The sequence below is a fragment of the Jaculus jaculus genome, chromosome 7 (assembly GCF_020740685.1).
Source record: "Jaculus jaculus isolate mJacJac1 chromosome 7, mJacJac1.mat.Y.cur, whole genome shotgun sequence".
Taxonomy (NCBI): Eukaryota; Metazoa; Chordata; class Mammalia; order Rodentia; family Dipodidae; genus Jaculus; species Jaculus jaculus.
Window position 1 is genome coordinate 112,746,255 of NC_059108.1, and position 20,670 is coordinate 112,766,924.

The 20,670-nt window shown below is 43.8% G+C and overlaps 1 protein-coding gene across 1 annotated transcript in view; it reads right to left on the reverse strand.

Moving 5' to 3' along the window:
* Armh4 (armadillo like helical domain containing 4) overlaps positions 1–20,670 on the reverse strand; it is a 114,967-nt gene that overhangs the window by 61,432 nt on the left and 32,865 nt on the right. Inside the window, exon 2 of the mRNA XM_045155578.1 lies at positions 19,439–19,693. Within this exon, the coding sequence (XP_045011513.1) occupies positions 19,439–19,693 (255 nt within the window). The remainder of the gene's footprint in view (positions 1–19,438; positions 19,694–20,670) is intronic.

Below are 20,670 nucleotides of genomic sequence, written 5' to 3' on the forward strand. Positions count from 1 at the left end.
CCCAAAAGAAAAAATTGAACCCAGAGGTCAGCCTCTCCGTGTGCCATCAGGGCCACTGGACTTTGGCTTGACCCAAGGCCCTGCCCACTGTGCACCCACGGTATCTACCCATGCTGTCATCCTGCTTCTTCCCCTCTGAAGACCCTCCACACCAAGGTCAGTGTCCCAGTCCAGTTGAGCTCAGGAGGGGTGCCCCCCCAACACACACACACACGCATGCAGGTGACAAGCATTTGGTGGGTGTGCAAGGCCCCTGGGCTACATCCACATTAGATGATCAGTTACACACTACTTACCAAAGGTTTCTTGTTGTCTTTAAGGATGGGTAAACTTTAAGATTCCCAGAGGAGTGGGGACAAACATAGTAAGATTAAGTGAAGGGAATCAGAAGCTAGGCGTGGTGGTGCATCGCTGTAACTGGAGGACTGCCACAAGTTCCAGGCCAGCTACGTTTACACAGCCAGACCCTGTCGCAAAAGAACACGGAGGTGGAAAAAGAGGGGAGAAAAGAGCAGATGCGTTTGCCCCCACGAATACTCTGTGTAGGAAAAGAGCGTTCTAACTTTCAGAGAGCAGAACTGAGGTTCAAAGAAGTTAAACTGTTCTCAAATTTACAGAACCAGGAAGTGATATTAGCAGGATTTGAGTTCACAGCCTCATAACTCCACTGTTCCCACACATGTTGTGTCCTTCTGAGATCCGAATTTCTCCTGAACTCACCCTCTACTTCTTCATCAAGTCAATCTGTAACTGTACTATGAGAACAGAAATATTTGGAAACAACTATCACCCTGGAATTGTGAGCCCCAAGGATAACAACAGCATTTTCCCTAAGCTTTTTGATATGTGCTTTGCTGCACTCTAGGGATCTGTCTGGCTAAACAAATTGAAGTTGTCACTTTGAGATAAATATTGCCACCGATAGCTCATCCTGTGCCAAGATGAGATGGACATCAGCCCTACAGTTTAGCCTTGATTAGAATCGGTTACTAGTTCTCTCCTTGATCTTCACACAGGAAAGTCATTGCCAGGGTAAGGCAAAGAGAAGCTGCTCGGGGCAGAGGCTGGTGTTTCCTGCCACAGCTACCTGTGTCACTGGGAACTACATGGGACTTTGCATTAGTTCGTTAATCTGAATTTGTAAAGATTGCTCATATCTGCACTTGCCAGAACCTAGGAGCACTTGCTTCTGTTGCTTTTTATTTCCACATTCCCCTGGTACTTTCCTTCTGGCTTCAACCTGTAGGATCATGTCCTGTCACTGAGGGGAGACCACTTTTCCATACGTAATGTCCTTGATAGCACTGGACTAAAGATGCTCTTCTGTAGCGGCCACCATTATCTGCCTATCAAATCCCCACTCACGTCTTCCTTGTTGATAGAACCCTACTTCTGTCCATGTATCCCCCCTCCTTGGTTTAGATGTGGATCCTGACTGGCCTAAACTAAAGGTCAGCACACTTTTTTCTGGAAAGGTTAGGATGGAAAATATTTTAGGTCCGTGGACCATAAGGTCTCTAGTGTGAGTATTCAAATCAGATGTTGTAGGGTAAACACAGCCACAGACAGGAGGTAAAACCAAGAGGCCTGGCTGGATCCCAGTCAGCCTGAACACGAAAGGCATTAGGCTGGATTTGGCTCAGAGGTTGTACTTTGCTGAGCCCTGGCATAAGCCAGTGGAACCAATGGTGCTGTTTGTTTTAGTAATGATTAGCTTCAACATGGGCATATGATACAACCATAGCCAGGACAGGGGAGGGAAGGTCTCCGAGCAGATTCATGAAAAGTCTTCCTTCTGTAAAAGGATATAAAGAAGGGATAATAAGCCATGCATGGTGGCATGTTGGCACACGCCTTTAATCCCAGCACTTGGGAGGAAGAGGTAGGAGGACTGCCATGAGTTCAAGACCACCCTAAGACGATGTAGTGAGGTTAGCCTGGGCTAGAGTGAAACCCTACCTCAAAAAAAAAAAAAAAAAACAGAAAAGAAAAAAAAGAAAGAATAATATCCTCACCTCTGCTGGATATCATCACATCCAGATATGATTCCTGTATATGTCACAGTCATTTTGAGATCTGGGGTCTCCTTAAGTGCAAATGGGGGCTAATGATAGCAGGGAAACCTGCACGAAGTCAAGTCCTCGGCAGTGTGGGCCGAGGGCAAGCACCCAGGAAATGAAACCTGCTGATGCTAACCTTACTATAGATTTAAGTAATCATAAAATCAGATGTAAAAGGCAGGCAAAAAAAAAAAAACATTTCTGAATTCACATATGCCAAGAATTGCAGTAGGAACAGGCAGCCAGGTAGTTTTCCTGAACAGCAGCCACTGTGCTCCGCTCATCGCTCCTGGTCTAGCAATCATGTGTCAATAGCCAAGTGAGTTTTCCCCAGTCTCCTGGGTTTTACCTTCCTTGAGAAAATGCACCTGCAGGCAGACCCCAGAAAATGCGACATCCCTCACCAAGCCAGTCCTACTTCAGGTAGACTACACGGACTACAACCACCTCCCCTCCCGCAACCCAGCTGAGCTGCCCAGCTACCTCTCACTAACAGAAGCTGAGTGGACAGAAAACGAATCCACTCCAGGCTGAGGAGTTCTGGGCTACCTTCACTAATGTTTCCTTTAGTCCCGCCTCCTGGTGAGATGGGGAAGATCCAGTGAGGTTGCTTAGGCCCAACGTGAAAGGAAGTGAAAAGGGAGGTGAGGCTTGGTAGATCACGAAGAAGGAAAGAAATGTAGTTATCGAGCTATGGAGAAAGAGTTTGGAGCTATTTGTTACAGCCACCAACCTTTCCAGACAGATACATTACTACTTGATCAAAGAGCATCATTCAACTGCTTAAGCTAAAAAGCTATTATTTCACAGTAAATACGTCAAAACAAAATTTTACTTAACATGTAAGAAAAAGTTAAATTTTAGAATAAAAGAATGAAATTATTGCATATTGTTAGGGAATTAGACTTCTGAAAAATTACCTAATGCCCATTAGGGTTCTGCATCTGGCATTAGTAATTTTTTATTATTTATCATTTATTTATTTATGACAGACAGAAAGAGAATGAATGGGCATACCAGGGCCTCTAACCACTGCAAACGAACTCCAGATGCATGTGCCCCTTTATGAAGCTGGCTTCTGTGGGTAAGGGGGAATTGAACCTGGGTCCTTAGGCTTCACGGGAAAGCACCTTAACCACGAAGCCATCTCTCCAGCCCCTCATTATTATTTTTTATTACTTATTTGCATGTGTTTATATATGTGTGTGGCGATTTGAATCAGTTGTCCCCCATAAACTCGGGTGTTTCAGATGTCTGGTCCCCGGCTGATGGCAATTTGGGGTAGATCCTTGCAAGAGGAGGTGTGATGCTGGGGTGGACCTTGAGGTCTATTAACCCCTAGCTTGCACAGTGTTAGCTCAGCTCACTCTCCTGCTGCTGTTGTCCACCTGCTGTGGCAGAGGTTATATCCAGCCTCTGCTAATGCCATGTTTTCCTCTGCCATCATGAAGCTTTCCCTTGAAACTGTATGCCAAAATGAAAACTTTCCTCCAATCAGCTGCTCTTGGCCAGGTGCTTTATCCCAGCAACGAGAAGGTAACTATTATTTTTATTTATTTGACAGAGAAAGAGGGAGGGAAAAGAGAGGGAATGGGTGCTCCAGGGCCTCCAGCAACTGCAAACAAACTCCAGATGTGTGTGCCCCCCACCCCCCGTGCATCTGGCTAACGTGGGTCCTGGAGAAATCAAACCTGGTTCCTTTAGCTTTTCAGGCAAATGCCTTAACCACTAAGCAATACCTCCAGCCCTGAGAAGGTAACTATAACAATGTGTTATGTACGTGTGTATGGGCAAATGCCTGCCACGGTGCATGTATGGAAAGGTCAGAGGACAATTTCAGTGTTGTCTTCTCCCACCTTCTTTTTAGACAGGTTCTCCCTTGCCACTGTGGCTCATGAGCTTCTGGATTGTCCTGACTCCAGGTCCCATTGCCATGAACACATGAGGATTACAGATGCATGCATCACTTTGCATCCAGCTTCATGTAAACACAAAGCAGGATCAAACTTGGGTCAACAGGCTTGCAAGCAGGTGCCTTTAACCACTGGGAAATCTTCCCAGTGCCTCATTCATTATTTTTGAACTACTTCACAGCTCATTATGTTGTAGATAACTCAAAATAACACAAATAATTCTCTAGACAAGTGAGTTGAAAATTCAGCAGTGGAACAGCTCTTGCTTGCCCTTGGGGAAGTCCCAGCTTTGCAGTCCTCATTCACTTGAACAGTTCCTCATTCCATATAAATACATAGTCCTTTGATATCACCTTTGGGCCAGTTGTGCCCTGGTCCCTTAATTAATTAATGAGTTAGATAAAATCTTTGACATATGTTCACTTTATATCTGTATGACAGTTACGATCACATCTTTTAAAATTTATCTTTTAGAAAGTATTAATTATTAATGGGCCCTCAAAAAGTCATTTAACCAAGGTCTTAAAGAAAGAGTGCATTTATACGTACAGAAGGAATTTTTTAAAAAGCATGAGGCCTCTTTTGAGATCCTAGAAGGCAAAGTGAGAGTAATGGCTGTGAAAAAAGAAAGAAGAAAAACACCTGGCAGCTGCCATTGAAAACAAACTTCCCACATCAGAATTTGTTCTATGGTCTGTTGCACCTCCTTTGAAGTAATGGATTAAATACAAATAGTTGTCTTTCTATTTCTGTGTGTTTCCATGGCTTGGCCCTGAGCAGTCAGGCCTACAGGAATCAAGCATCATCTTCATCACTCTGTGCATGACTCCCTCCCTGCCCCAACACACACACACTGTCCCCTGCCTGCCCACATGGGAGAATCCCAAAGCCTTGGTCCTGCGGGGAAGTGCAATACTCTATCAGGCTGATGATAAATGGACCCACGCACTAGAGTCCCAGAGCCTAGGGCTGATTTCACTTCACACCTTTCTGCAGCTGGAAGCCACTGATGTTACTTTGGGTATTTACCCCCAAGGATTCATCTAATCCCCCCATTCCAAACAACTGCTACCCTCTCAAAAGGAGCAATTTGTAAATTCGAGTCCCATTAATTTCAAAAAGATTTCAACCCTGCAGGGAAACTTAGACATAAGTGAAAAATCTTCATAGTGGTGTGCTCTCCTTCATTTTAAATTTCTTGCCTGGGTCTTAACAATTTGTACGTGTTAAGTTACTTGATAGAGTCTTCACGTGAACCAGACTGGGGTCTTTGGCTGCACACAGGCCTCTGTCTGCTGCCAGGTTCTGTGCAGCAATCTTTCTGTGTGATAGAAAAGCAGAAACGCTCTAAGATGGAGAAGCTGAACTCTGCAGTTATCAATTTTCAAATACTAAAATGAAATGAGGAAGATCACTGGCTAACCTCAACCTCCCAGTACCAGGAGGCTTAGCTGTTTTCTCTGATGCTAATTGGAGACAGGGGACATGACTTAATTAGACACAAGGGACAATGACTTAATTACTCTGTGTTTCAAACAGCAAAAGTGAAGCACATTTTTTTCTGGAATCCAGACATAAGTAAATTAAATAAAATTTGGTAGACTCTGGGCTGGAACAATGCCTTAGTGGTTATGGCACTTACTTGCCTACAAAGCCCAAGCATCCAGGTTCAGTTCCCAGGACCCACATAAGCTAGATGCACAAAGTGGTGTATGCATCTGGAATTTGTTTGCAGCAGCTGGAGGCCCTGGTATGCCCATTATGCCCATTCTCATTTCCCCCCCCTCTCATAAATAAATATAAATAATTTTTTAAAAAGCTCATATACAAAGTATTCCAGATTCTAAATACAGTGTGGTGGTTTGATGCAGGTGTCCCCCATAAACTTAGGTGTTCTGAATGCTAGCTCCCCAGCTGATGGATATTTGGGAATTAATGCCTCCTGGAGTGAGTGTATTGTTGGGGGTGGGCTTATGGGCTTTATAGCCAGTTTCCCCATGCCAGTGTTTGGCACACCCTCCTGTTGCTGTAGTCCACCTTATGTTAGCCAGGGAGTGATGTCCACCCTCTGCTCATGCCATCGTTTTCCCCTGTGCCATAATGGAGCTTCCCCTCAAGCCTGTAAGCCAAAATAAATCTCTTTTTCCCAGAAGCTGCTCTTGGTTGGGTGATTTCTACCAGCAATGCAAACCGGACTGCAACAGTAAAGTGGTACCGAGGAATTGCTGCTAGACACCTGACTGTGTGGCTTTGGCCTTTTGGAGCTGATTTTCAAGAGGAATGTGGGAGGAGTTGAAACCTTGGCCTAAGAGATGCCTTGTGGTGCTTTAAGTACAGCTTGATGGACTATTCTGGTCAGAGCTGAAAGACCTGAAGGCAGTAAGAACTATGGACTGTGAGGTTTGGCTTATGAGGGTGAGAAAGAGCTTTGCTTGGACTGGGCTAGCAGTTTGTGTGAGAAGCTTGCTCTTATGTCCATGTCCTGAGAAGTTGTGCAGGGTTGCTTTGCGTAGAAATGAACTGGTGTGTGCAGAGGGATATGGCACAGAAAGAAAAATCTTTGGGTGAACTATTGCCTGTTCAGCTGCAACTGAGAGATTACAACCTATGAGACTGGGCTAGCTGACCTGCACTGGGGCAACAAGAAGAATGTAGACTCTTTTGAAAGGGCCTGAGTGCTTAAGGAGTCCTGTTCTTCAAAGTCTGCTTTAATCCCCCCTGGATTAACAAATTGGCACCCTACCTGGTATTGTGGAGTATAAGAAATGCTGGAAAGAGGGTCATTGAGTTTGCAACACAGTCTTGTGTTTTGGAAGTGGCCATGGGTAGTGTGAAGCGGGTTTGCTGGTTGCCTGCATAGAGACCCCATGGGGCCATGAGGATGAACCGTGGCTTGCAGTGGAGACCCAGTGGAGATGCCGGGACCATGAGATGGCTGCCAAGGAGCTGCCGACCCCAATGAAGTTTTCCAGGACTGTGAGTAGCCTAGCTGGAGGGGCGGAATTGGAATGTCAGAGACTTGTTGCTGGTTAGAATTATTGGACTTGAAGATTTGTCACTGGTTAGAGTTGCTGGACTTGAAGCTACAGAGTTTATTTGCCCTGGTTGTTTTAAATCTTGTATTGGTTGAATGTTTCTTTGCTATGCCCAATGCCATCTTTTGCAGTGTGAATATTAATCTGTGCCATTATGGGTTTTTTGAGGTTATTTTTTGGTATTATGGCTCAGTTAAAAGATCTTGGACTATGGGGATGTATGAACATCATTGGGATTGATAAAAACTATGGGGACTTTTAAAATGAGATGAGTGCATTGTATTTTACATCATGTATGGATATCAGTTTATGGGGGCCAGGGGCGGAATGTGGTGGTTTGATGCAGGTGTCCCCCATAAACTTAGGTGTTCTGAATGCTAGCTCCCCAGCTGATGGATATTTGGGAATTAATGCCTCCTGGAGTGAGTGTATTGTTGGGGGTGGGCTTATAGGCTTTATAGCCAGTTTCCCCATGCCAGTGTTTGGCACACCCTCCAGTTGCTGTGGTCCACCTTATGTTGGGCAGGGAGTGATGTCCACCCTCTATTCATGCCATCGTTTTCCCCTGTGCCATCATGGAGCTTCCCCTCAAGCCTGTAAGCCAAATAAAACTCTTTTTCCCAGAAGCTGCTCTTGGTTGGGTGATTTCTACCAGCAATGCGAGCCGGATTGCAACATACAGTGACCCTAATAGCATCTCATTAAGCTAATCACCTTAATTAGCTCCATGTAACCTCAAACCAAGAGATAAGAACACTGTTTCACCCTTCTTTCTCCATTTTGTTTTAATATACTTGGAAGCTTTTTCTTTTACTTTCCTCTGTATTTTTTCCAAGAGAACAATTTAGACTGAGTTTCTTCCTTGGTGAAAATTTCCCAATTCTCTTATTCTTTCTTCTTGTTTAATTGCCAGAAGAGCCTACTTGGATGTGTTCATGTTTTAATAATTCCCTAGCTGATCCTAAGTGCATTCTGATTACAAAGAAATCAGTCCCCAGCACTTTGCCTGGATGTAATGTGCCATATTAATGTTTTTTATTAACTGCGGCTGATGAGGAGATTATTTTCTGGCTTAAGTCCAAGACTACTTTTGCAGCTCTACACAGGAAAACTGACTGCTATATTTTCACAGAAGAAATACATTCCTAAGGAAAGAAACATGATCCTTTTTTCAATTTCTCTAATTCAATATAATTTCAGTATGAAAACACAGACAAAAGCTTCTACCTTCTGGGATGCCATGAGTCAATTATCTCATAGACATGATTAAGAGAAATAAAAGGTGAGTATTTTCAAGCTAAGATATTTGGGATTGGGTAGAAAGATTTTCCTAATCAACAAGTCCAAATTTATTTTTGGAGACTCGTTGATATGAAAACCAATGTCCAAAGGGCTGGCTGGGTATGGCAGCACCCGTAACCCCAGGGCTCAGGAGATGAAGACTGGGGACCCCAGGAGCATGCTGGTTAGCTAGACTAGCCCAACTGGTGAGCCCTGAGCTCAAGCAAGAGACAGTGGCTCAGCAAAGTAAAGAGGAGAGAGATAGCAAATGAGGTGGTTTGAATGTAGATTGTCTCCCATAGACTCATGTGTTTGAATACTTAATTCCCACTTGGTGGTGCTGTTGGGAATGTCTGTGAAGACTTCAAGAAGTAGAGCCTTGCTGAAGGAGGTGTGTTGCTGAGGGCAAGCCTGAGGGTGTTAGAGTCCAGCCCCCCACCCCACACCCGCCTGCTTGCTGGGTGCTTTTGAACTTCTCTACCTTGCATCATGCTGGTGAAAAGATATGACATCAGCTACCTGTTCCTGCCGTGCTCTCCGGCAACGATGGAAACTTCTCCTAGAATTGTAAGCTGAACTAAACCCTTTCCTCCCATAAGCTGCTTCTGGTCAGGTGTTTGGTCCCAGAAACAAGATAACTGCTATAAAGGAAGACATCCAACATCAACTTCTGACCTCCATATGCACATGCATATGCATTCAGGCACCCCCATACACATATGCACTCATATGCATTCAAACATATATGCATACCATACACATACACATGCAAAAAGATAACCAATGTCTAGAACCTTCTACAGGATACTTCAGATAGAAAAAAAGAAAATTTCTCAAACTAGAATCCTCAAGTATATAAAAGACTATAACTATGACTCTGCTACATGAGAAGTGAGATGCAGACAACTCCACTGTAGCTTCAAGTAGCACTAAAGCAGTGTTTCACATCCACCTCAGCAAGGCTAAGGCTATGTCACTCTTTGGCAGGGAGTTCTCAAAGGTCTTGTCTCTAAAGCCATGTAACTACCTACTTGGGGTGTTTTAATTGATCAGTCACTCTGAGGATGAAATATCTGATCTTCATTTGACTCAAGCTACAATAATAAAGGTAACTGCCTCAGCATTTCCAAGGTCTACTCATTCCTACAGTCTAGAAAGCTCAAGGCACAAAGTTCATTCTTAAAAAAAATTCGGGTTCCCTTGATAGGGTGCTTTGGCCAAATATGCATGAAGCACTGGGTTCCATCCCCAGCACTATGTAAAACCAGATATGTCTAAGAAGCTAGAAAGGGACCTTGATGGAGGAGAGGGGGAAACTTCAGGGGAGGGGCAGATATGTAAGTAAAGAAGCAGAATACTGGGAATGGAATGGTCTAAGCAGGGTCAGGGGAGGGGATGGAGGAGAGAAGAGGTGAGAGGATTATTAATCAAAATTAAAGATGTTATAAACAAGCCATATTGAAACTTATTTCTTGGATAGCTAAAAAATACAGGTAGGTAAGTAGGTAGGTAGGTATGTAGGTAGACAGACAGACAGACAGATAAATATTGGGAAGAACTACCATATGGGGGTGGATAATGCTGTGCCCAGAAGCCATTGGTTGTTACAAGAAAAATTCAGTGCCAGGGGTGGGTTATCTTCCAGCAAATTATTGGTCAGAGAACCCCCTAATATCCCCAAAACATTACAGACTATTGCCAAGGCTTGTGGTTGCCCACCAGAACTAGATGGTAAGACCCTATTGCTGAACCCTCCACATGCTTGGGCTGCAAGGCACTGAGAAGTCAAGCTGGAGCTGAGCTGGAAGCCTTCTCCCTGTTGACTAGTTGTCAGGATGCTGGAAAGACCTACGCACTCTGTTGGGGGAGAAAAGTCAACAGCAGTCTTAACCAACGGTGGACCCTGCAATCTCTAGAGCTGATCAACCAGGCCAAATGTGACAACTGGGGCAATGGTGGCATGTCTGAGGGAAACCAAATGCTCTCTGAGTGGACTTGAGGCCCATTTCACGGGAGGGAATTCATGCCTGGTACTGAAAACCTAGTCAAAAACCTATGGCTGGGGAGCTCATAAGCCCTAGGGGGAAACCACAACTGTTGTTTGGCTAAATAGATACGTAATGACTACCAAACTGCTGTCTAAATACTTATGTTTACGCCCATATATTAATGCTACTCTCACTTTTGGTTAGAGAAGCTATTTTCAGATGTTCGTGACCACGGGGATGACTCAAAACTCATCAAAGTACAGAGAAGTGACAGTGGAATGTTCAGCACTAAGTGAAATATCTGTACAACCCTCCAAGGCTCAAAGACCATTACAAAAGATGTGGCAGAATATAAAAGCCAGTGGAAGGGAGGAGGGCTTGCCATGCTGTCTTCTAAAAGCACAACGTGCCTGTGGCATTCATGACCTTAGGGTGGGTGGCGCCGCCTACACAAGACCTGCATCTGCATAATGGACTCGAAAAATAAGATGACATCAAAACAAAACAGGAACTGGTTGGAAAGAAGGATTGAGTGGAGCAGGGAATAGAGAAGGGGAAAAATAAAGGGTGGGGGTGGCAACTACGATCACGCTACATGTCTATATGTATGGAGGTTGTCAATAAAAGTTATTTAAAAAAAAAAAAAGACCAGGTGTGATGGCTCATGCCTGTAATCCTCGCACTGTAGAGGTGAAGCAGGAGGATCAGAAATTCAAACTTAGACTGGAGAGATCGTTCGGTTCTTAAAGGTACTTGCTTACAAGGCCTGGTCACCCCACACTGTATTCCCCAGTACCCACATAAAGCCAGATACACAAAGTGGCACATGTGTCTGGAGTTCATTTGTAGTGGTAGGAGGCCCTGGCATGTTCACTCATTCTTTCTTTTCCTATCTCTCATAAGTAAATAAATAATTATTTTTTAAGTTCAAAGTCATCTTCAGCTACATAGCAAGTTTGAGGCTAGCCTGGGATACATGACACCTTTATTTTTTAAAAAATACTAAAATGTTAAATTATGCTTTTGAAAAAACTAGCCTCAAAATGCTCTCCTGGGCTTGAGAGATGGCTCAGTGCTTGCTTGAAAAGACTGTCAGCCCAGGTTTGATTCCCCAGTACCTACATAAAGCGACAGGCATAAAGTAGCACATGCATCTGGAGTTTGCAGTGGCAAGAGGCCCTGACACAGGTTTCTCCCTCTCTCTCTCTCTCTCTTCTACCCTCTCTCTCTTTCTTTCTCCTCTCCCCCCATCTCTCTCTCTCATTGCAAATAAATAGATAAAATTTAAATACTATCCAACAAAAATTTATAATAGGTGGTGGGGGAGGGAATGAATGAGAATAAAGTATAATGACACATATGTATGAATATGCCATAAGGAAACCCAGTAATTTGTATGCTAACTTGGAAAATTAATTCAAATTTTAAATTAATAGTACAAAAACAGAAGAGTAAAGAAAAAAAGCAATCAATATGCAAAAGCCCTTAATGAATATTAATATAACATCAGCCTAAAATCCTCTCCCTCCATTGATACATAGTTGAGTTTCTTCACACAGTGACAGTTTTGTGCTAATACAACCTTGTCCACTGATGGATCCATGCTTGTGGTGTTAGTATGAGTTTGGAGATCAGTCTATCAAGAATCATTTGACGGGCTGAAGGGATGGCTTAGAGGTTAAGGCATTTGCCTGCAAAGCCAAAGGACCCAGGTTTGATTCCCTAGGACCCACATTAGCCAGATGCACAAGGAAGCACATGTGTCTGAAGTTTGTCTGCAGTGGCTGGAGGCCCTGGCATCCCCATTCTCTCTCTCTCCTTCTCTCTCTCTCTCTCTCTCTCTCTTTCTCTATCAAATAAATAAATAAATATAAAATATTTAATGAATCATTTGAGGCTCCCTCCATGGGGCAGCTCCACGTGCCTTATGTCATAGTCTTCACGGTTGAAAGTAAAGCATTAAGGTCCACAGAAGAAGAAGAAAAGCTCTCACCAGCTGTGGTGGCACACACCTTCAATCCTAGCACTCAGAAGGCTAAGGTAGGAGGATCGTTGTGAGTTTGAGGCCAGCCTGAGATTATATAGTGAATTCTAGGTCAGCCTGGGCTAGAGTGAGACTCTACCTCAAAAAGTCCAAAATAATAAAAAAAAACTCAAAAGGATAGGACCTGAAGGCATAATATATAATTAGTAGATTTCTAAAGGTTCTGTAGATATTAAAACTGTCTTAGCCAGGCGTGGTGGCACACACCTTTAATCCCAGCACTTGGGAGGCAGAGGTAGGAGGATTGCTGTGAGTTCAAGGCCACCCTGAGACTCCATAGTGAACTCCAGGTCAGCCTGAGCTAGAGTGAGACCCTACCTTGAAAAATCAAAAAACAAACAAACAAACAAAAAACCTCTCTAAGTAAGATAGAGAAAATCAAAGACAGTTAAATCAGGTAAGCTTCTACTGCACCGTTATACTTAAACTTGGTGTTAATTATGAACATTATGGGGAGTCTTCAATGTCCAATCAGCAATACTTTCCCAGGAATCAAACTAAAGCCCACCCCTACCCCCAAGCTGCTGAGACAAGGAAGCATCCCATCCCTCCTTCATCGTGGCACAGACAATCTCAGGCCCAGAATCTAAATGCTAAAAGCCCTGGGTGTGATCCCTGAGCACAGGTACAATGTTCCATGCCTGCATTTAAGAGGCAAAGGCAGGAGGATGAAGGTCATCCTCACCTATATATCAAGTTCAAGGCCAGCCTAGGGTACTGTCTAAAAAAAAAAAAAATTTTTTTGTTGTTGTTATGTTAATTTTTCTCAAAGGAAAACTTAGGGCAAGAATGGAATGTGTGGCGCTCCACAGCTGATGTGGGCAAAGTCAGAGGTGTTCATGCTGACGGCCTGAGCGCTTCCTGCACGTGCTTTAAAAGCTATTTGCTATCAATTCAACTGGAGGGAGGAGGTGATTTTGAGACAGTCTCACTACGTAGCCCAAGCTGGCTTCAAACTATTTCCAATCCATCTGCCCCAGTGCAGGATTGTAGGTGTGAACCACCAAGTCTGGCTCATGCCATCTATCCTCCTTTGAAATGCCGTTAACCTATCCTAGGTTAAAGAAAAACAATAATTTATTAAAGCCAATATCCAAAACTGCTCATGAGAAGTCTCATGAACCTTGAAACTAAAAGGAAAGACCAGAGTGCATTAACTTCCATTCAGGGCAGCGCCTGGCTTTCCTTGGTCTCATGGTCCCTATTCTAACTTCCAGTGCTAATGACGCACTGGGTTGGCTGTCCTTGGGCACACATCTGGGAGCACAGTGGGGACAAGCAGTGGGAAGAAGGACTATTCATTTTGCTGTATTTACCCTATTTATAGCCCACCTCATGCTGAAGTAAGGACTCAGAGCTTCTCACAAAAATAGCTGCGACACACTGGGATAAAAATAAATGGAAAATTCACCAGCTAAGAGCATCGAAAAACCTAGTGAAAACCCTGTGCTTGTTGAATATTTGCCCACAGACGTATAGAAATCCCAAACTACGACTAGCCCGTGAATAACCCACAGCTCACAGGGAAAGATCTATGCAGAATATGCTGTCTTGGGAGCTGGAGAGGTGACTCGGCATTTGGGGCATTTGCCTGCAAAGCCTGGGGGCCTGGGTTCAATTCTTCAGTGCCCAATGGAGCCAGATGTGCAAGATGGAACATGTGTCTGGAGTTTGCTCGGTGTGGTGACTGGAGGCCCTGGTGCACCCAATCTGTATATATCTGCCTCTTTCCCTCTCTCTCATAAATAAATAATATTTTTTACAAAGAAATATTAGGGCTAGAGAGATGGCTCAGCAGTTAAGGTGCTTGTCTGCAAAGCCTAAGGACCCAGGTTCAATTCCCCGGTACCCATGTAAGCCAAATGCACAAGGTTACACATGCCTCTGCAGTTCATTTGCAGTGGCTGGAGGCCCTGGTGCACCCATTGTGTGCATGCATGTTGTTGCAGTCAGGTTCACATTGCTGGTAGAAGTCACCTGATCAAGAGCAGTTTTTTTTAGGGGGGGAAGAGGTTTATTTTGGCTTACAGGCTCTAGGGGAAGCTCCATATGGCAGGGGAAAGCAATGGCCCACATCAGGTGGAAAGCAGAAACAGGAGAGTGAGCCAAACACTGGCAAGAGGAAGCTGGCTATAACACCCATAAGTCCGCCCCCAACAATACACTCCCTCCAGGAGGCATTAATTCCAAAATTTCCATCAGCTGGAAATCTAGCATTCAGAACACCTAAGCTTATGGGGGACACCTGAATCAAACCACCACACATGCGTGCGTGTGCGTGTGCTTCTTCCTTTCTCTCCCTCTCTCAAATAAATAAATAAATATTTGTTTTAAAAAGAAATATTAGCACATAAAATATCATTAAAAGCAATGTCATTACTATGAGGCTTCCATCCATAGTATATAGAAGCACTCTAAAATCCTCATTCCCAAGCCTCTGCATAAGCCGAAGCTTCCTTCCCATGAGGGGACAACCAGTGATCCTGTCGAGGACAATTATCCTGAGGGGTGAGATCCACTCTCATGTGTAGCTCGCTAGGTGATGGAGGACCCCTGGTCCGAGAGCTCTGGCCAATCTTTCACCCCTCTTTGTGCTGCTTACATTGAACTAAGGTTTCTTTCCTCCTTATTCCGTACACATATTTATGTCAGCCCTGGCAGCTTCCCGAGCAACCTTTTAAGCCACAGTTTAACATGCCACTCATCAAAATCCACTGACATTTGTTGCGATGAGTTATTTGGAATTTCACGCTTCCCGCTACCTTTTGGAAAGCATCTCTTCCTGGCTGCAGCGCACGTTGCACTCTATTTAAGTCCTCAGTCTTAGCTCCGCGCTATGTGTTTGAAATGAATAGGAAGGATGACAATGGGAGAAAGTCGGTGTTGGCATGTCTTAAGGCAGTCTGACTCCCTCACAGTCAAGCACTCTATTTTTAACATTTACTTACTTATTTATTTGCATATGTGTGCGCGTGTGCATGCATGCATACGAGCAAGCAATTGACCTTTGCCACCACAACAAATGCCAGGTGGCTTGTCCACTTTTTGCATCTGGCTGTATGTGGATGCTGGGAGTTGAACCTGTGTGGATAGGCTTTGCAAGCAAGTGCTTGTAACCACTGAACCATCTCCCCAGCCCTGTGGCAGTCTTTCCTAAAGCGCAGCCATCACAATCTGCTGGAGAGCACTTTCCCTTTCTACCATCCAAAATGCATGTGTCTTATGTTCCTCTTCTTTTTATCTTGCTCAAGGACCAGCTAATGAAGCAGCTAAAGTAATGCATTTCACAGTATAATAAATGATAGTATTTTAATGAGTTATCCTACCCAGATAGCACTTTTACATTCTTAAGGCCTTCTGAAGACATATTATTACAATGTATAACCCTTTAGCACTGGAGAGTGGGCACCATGTTAGGACAGGAAGAGCGACATAAATTAGTGACTCACAATGCACCCTTGAAGTCACTTCATGGATGTCTGCTTACTCAGAGCAAAACCTGGTTATAAGTAATGATTCCATTCTCAGCTGTGGAATTAATTGGTCACTGAACTCACATCTGGGAGACCGCTCTCCATGCCATGCCATGGTAATTTACAGCATGGTGGTAGCCTTTCACTATCTCCCTAGTATAGAGCACATCTTTCATAGGGGCTTAATGAGTGTCTAGTGGAAAAGTAGATACATGAGTGGTCTCCATTCCCCATTGTCTATAAGCACCCTATCATGTTTCTTGACAAGAACTCCAAGAAAAAAAAAAAAGGTACATTTCTTCAATTAAGTGGCCCATTGCAATGTGACATGCAGGCTTTCTGAGGGGAAAAAAAAAATGAGGACAGCTATAATAATTCTGCACTAAACTAACTGATGACTTTTGCAAACCGTATTCCTCCAGAACATCAATCAAATGCTAAAGTCACCTACAGCAGTCTCCTCCCAAGAGAAAAAGTGGATAATGTGACCTTCAAGCTCTCACCCCGCACTTACGAACTCTAGACATATTTAAAATAAGATGCTAGGGAGACCGCTCAGAAGGTAAGAGCTCAGGCCATAAGCATGAGGACCTGAGTTCAAGCCCCATGATCCACATAAAATGCCAGGCCTGTAACTGTGGCATTAAGGGGGATGTGACATAAGGACCACAGGGATGCCCTGGTCAGCCATTGATCTAACAGAAAAACAAAAAAAAAGTGGGGGAAATAGGTTCAGTGAGAGACTATCTCAGGGAAATAAGATAAAAGATCAAGACAACACCAGACATCTTCTTCTGGCCTCCCCGTTCATGTGTATGGAGGACACACAAATGCACCAACATGTTTTACAACACACACACGCACACCACATACTACACACACCAGAAAAAAATATATAAAATAAAGATACTAGTTTAGATCAGTCATGGGATTCTTGGAGGATAGGAGACACACAGGTAAGTGTCTACAACAAGATACAAACTCAGAAAACCCAGCAGAAATCATCAGTAGGCATGATGGCTGACACCTAGCCCATTCACTCCACCAATCATATTCCCCCTGCCAGTAAGTGTTGACAAGTGAGCATGTGGCTTGATCCTGACCAATAGGAACACGATGAACTCTACCAAAAGTAGAGCGGTCTGCTTCCACGGCAACGCGAATGCAACACTGTGGATGATAGAATTTCAGAGAACTTGAGACTGTGAGTCTACCGCTCTACATTGGAAAGTCATCTACATTTTTAAAAATGTTTTATTTATTTGCAAGCAGAGAGTGGGAGAGAGAGAAAGGAAATGGGCATGCCAGGGTCTCCTGCCACTGCAAACCAACTTCAGATGTATGCATCACTTTGTGCATCTGGTTTTATGTGGATACTAGGGAATCAGAGCCCAGGCTGCTGGGCTTTGCAAGCAAGCATCTTTCACTCCTGGGCCGTCTCTCCAGCCCCCTCACCTACATATGTTGCTATTGTTACTTCACAGGAAGGGAGACTATAATCTATGCAGAGTTTGCATTATATTTTTAGTCAATCCTAACTACCCACTTCAATCTGTTCGTCTTAAAAAAGAATTATATGGGCTTTACCATTTGCTGTGGAACATCATTAGTATCATAAAAGTGGATGTGGTAAGGCTATAAAGAAAGTAACCCACTTTAAAATAGGAGTGGAACAGACATCCAGTTGCAGTATTATTACATTACAAGGGATTGCTTTGTAAGGGGCTCTATATTTGCATTTTCACTGATTCATTATGAAAGAAAGTAGTCAGTATAACAATATCCACATTCTACTTACAGCTGCCCTACAGTTTTCCTTTCAAAATGACAGTGCCTGGTAAATATTTATTGAAATCTGTATTAGTTTCTCACTGCTGCGGAAACAAATTAGTGCCTTAAAACACCACACATTTACCCCTCACAGCCCTAGAGGTTGGAATTCTGGAATGGGTATGACTGGGCCAAGATGAATGTTGGCAAGGCTGATTTTCTTCTAGGATTCTAGAAATGAATTCATTTTCTTGTCTTTTCAGTGTCTAGGGGTTTCCAGCATTTCTTGGATCAGGACCACAACACTGCAACATTTGCTTCCAATATTACATCTCCTTCTCTGAATCTGACCCTCCTACCTCCTTCTGAAAAGTACTATGTAAGGTGGCTTAAAGAGTCTAGTGTCTGCCAAGCCTGCCTGAAACCTTGAATTTGACCCCCAGCACTCCATCAACTGGACATGCTGGTACACATATGCATCTCAGCACTAGGGAGACTGAGTTAAAAGGATCAGAAGTTCAAGGTCATCCTCAGCTATGTAGTGAGTAGTGAGCTCAAGGCCAGCCTAAACTATATGAAATCCTGTATCATAAAAAAGAAAAAAAGACAGAAATTAAGCATGGTGGCTTACGTCTTTAATCCCAGCATTTGGAAAGTTATAGTAGGAGGATCACCATGAGTTCAAGGCCAGCCTAGGCTACAGACTGAATTCAAGGCCAGCCTAAGTTAGAGTAAAACATGAATTGAAAAAAAAAACACAAAACATCACAAATCAAAGTAAATTTGTCCACAAAAATTAAAAAAAACACAAAACAGAAAGAGAGAGTGTGAGCGTATATGATACCACTGGTCCAGCCAGGTAATTCGGGGTATTGTCCTCATTGCTTCTCAACATCTTTTACTTGTAATCATATCAGGAAAGTTCATTTTGCTACATAAGGCAAAATATCTGCAGGCTCCCAAGGTTAGGCCTGGACATCTCTGAGGAGGCATTATCATACCCATCACAAAATCGCCATGATGAGGACTTGTCCCAAAAGTATACAGGACACTGGATCAGTTAGTATTATTCCGGAAGTTGTTACTGGTTTTGTATTATAAAGGGATACACTGTCCTTCCAAGAAAAATTTGGTGAGGCTAATGAAATTCTAGACCCAAGCACTACTCAAAGACAATCTTCTGCTAGTGGGGGAAAAATAAAGCCAGCATGAAGGATTTGTTCCTAGTTTGGTTGCCACAAAACCCACAACGCTAACAACAGGCTGCCCACATGAGTTGATCAGATTAATAAGTGCCAGTAAAAAGAAAGTTAGGAAAATAGCCAATCATTATAGGTTTTTAAAATCTCCACTTTGGGCTGGAGAGATGGCTTAGCAGTGAAGGCTCTTGCCTGTGAAGCCAAAGGACTGGGGTTCAATTCCCCAGAACCCACGTAAGCCAGAAGCACAAAGGGGGGGGGGCGCATGCATCTGGAGTTCATTTGCAGTGGCTAGAGACCCTGGTGCATCCACTCTCTCTTGTCTACCTCTCTTCTCTCTCTATCTCTATCTTTGCTTGCAAATAAATAATTTTTTTTAAATATCCACCTCTTCCCCACTTAGAAGCACCCCCCAAGCTGCCTTCCAGCTGGAAAGGCAAAACAGAACTCTTTCCACAAAGCAAGTAACCAGCTCCTAACAGGTAGTGGGAGACTAGAGTCGGCTCTGTAAGACCACGAATTCAAACTTCGTGAGGAAATAACTAATCCTCTTGAACCAAAAGAACCACTCAAACATAGGAAGTGCGTTCTTCCCCATGATCGACACCAGTAACAGGAAGTGAAAACTGTAGAAAAGAGAATGGAAGCGGGCAAGGAAGAAGAGGGGTGCCTTACCCAGACCCTGATTCTGCTGCTCCCACTCAATGGCGTCTGGCACCTGGTAGGTGGCTCCTTCCAACGCATCTATGTTTCCCGACTCTACACCGGGTTCCTGGGATGTCACTCCAGGGACGGTAAACCCTGGGAGCTCTGTGTCACCATCGAAGCTGTCATCCAGAGCATCTGTATCTTTATCTTCCTCATCTTCCTCCTCATCTTCTTCTTCCTCATCTTCATCTTCTTCATCCTCCTCATCCTCATCTTCTCCCTCTGGGCAAAAAGAAATCATCAAATGAAGGTATGCAATGAGCATATAGTTAAACACATGAATCCTTTGAAATGATCCAAACACTGCAATATAATGGTGCTTACATTTTAAAAACTGAGCTGGGCGTGGTTGGCACATGCCTTTAATCCCAGCATTTGGGAGGCAGAAGTAGGAGGACTGCCATGAGTTCAAGGCCGCCCTGATACTGCATAGTGAATTCCAGGTCAGCCTGGGCCACAGTGAGACCCTACCTCAAAAAAAAAAAAAAAAAATTGTGGGGCTGGAGAGGTGGCTTAGTGGTTAAGCACCTGCCTATGAAGCCTAAGGACCCATGTTAGCCAGATGCACAAGGGGCGCACGTATCTGGAGTTCGTTTGTAGTGGCTGGCGGCCCTGGCGTTCTCCCTCTCTCTCTCTCTCTCTCTCTCTCTCTCTCTCTCTCTCTCTCTCTCTCTCTCTCCCTCTATCTCTCTGTCTTTCGCTCTCAAATAAATAAATAAAAAGAAACAAAAAAGTGTGTTTATTGCTTTAATCCCAACATTCAGGAGGCAGAGGTAGGAGGATCGCTGTGAGTTTGAGGCCACTCTGAGAATACAGAGTGAATTCCAGTTCAACCTGGGCTAGAGTACGACCCTACTTCAAAAATAATTGTGTTTTATTAATATTTTATTATCTTATTTATTTGAGAGAGAGAAGCAGAGAAAGAGAGCAAATGAGTATGCCAGGGCCTCCAGCCACTGCAAACAAACTCCAGATGCATGTACCACCTTATACATCTGGCTTACATGGATACTGGGGAATCAAATATGGGTCCTTAGGGTTTGCAGGCAAGTGCCTTAACTGCTAAGCCCTCTCTCTAGCCCCAAAACTGACTTTTATAGTCAAATATGGATGGTGTGGGCTTTGTGGGATTATGTGATTACTATCTACTCCTCAATTTAAACTTTCAGCTACAATTGTGTCAGGAAAGGGCCACGTTT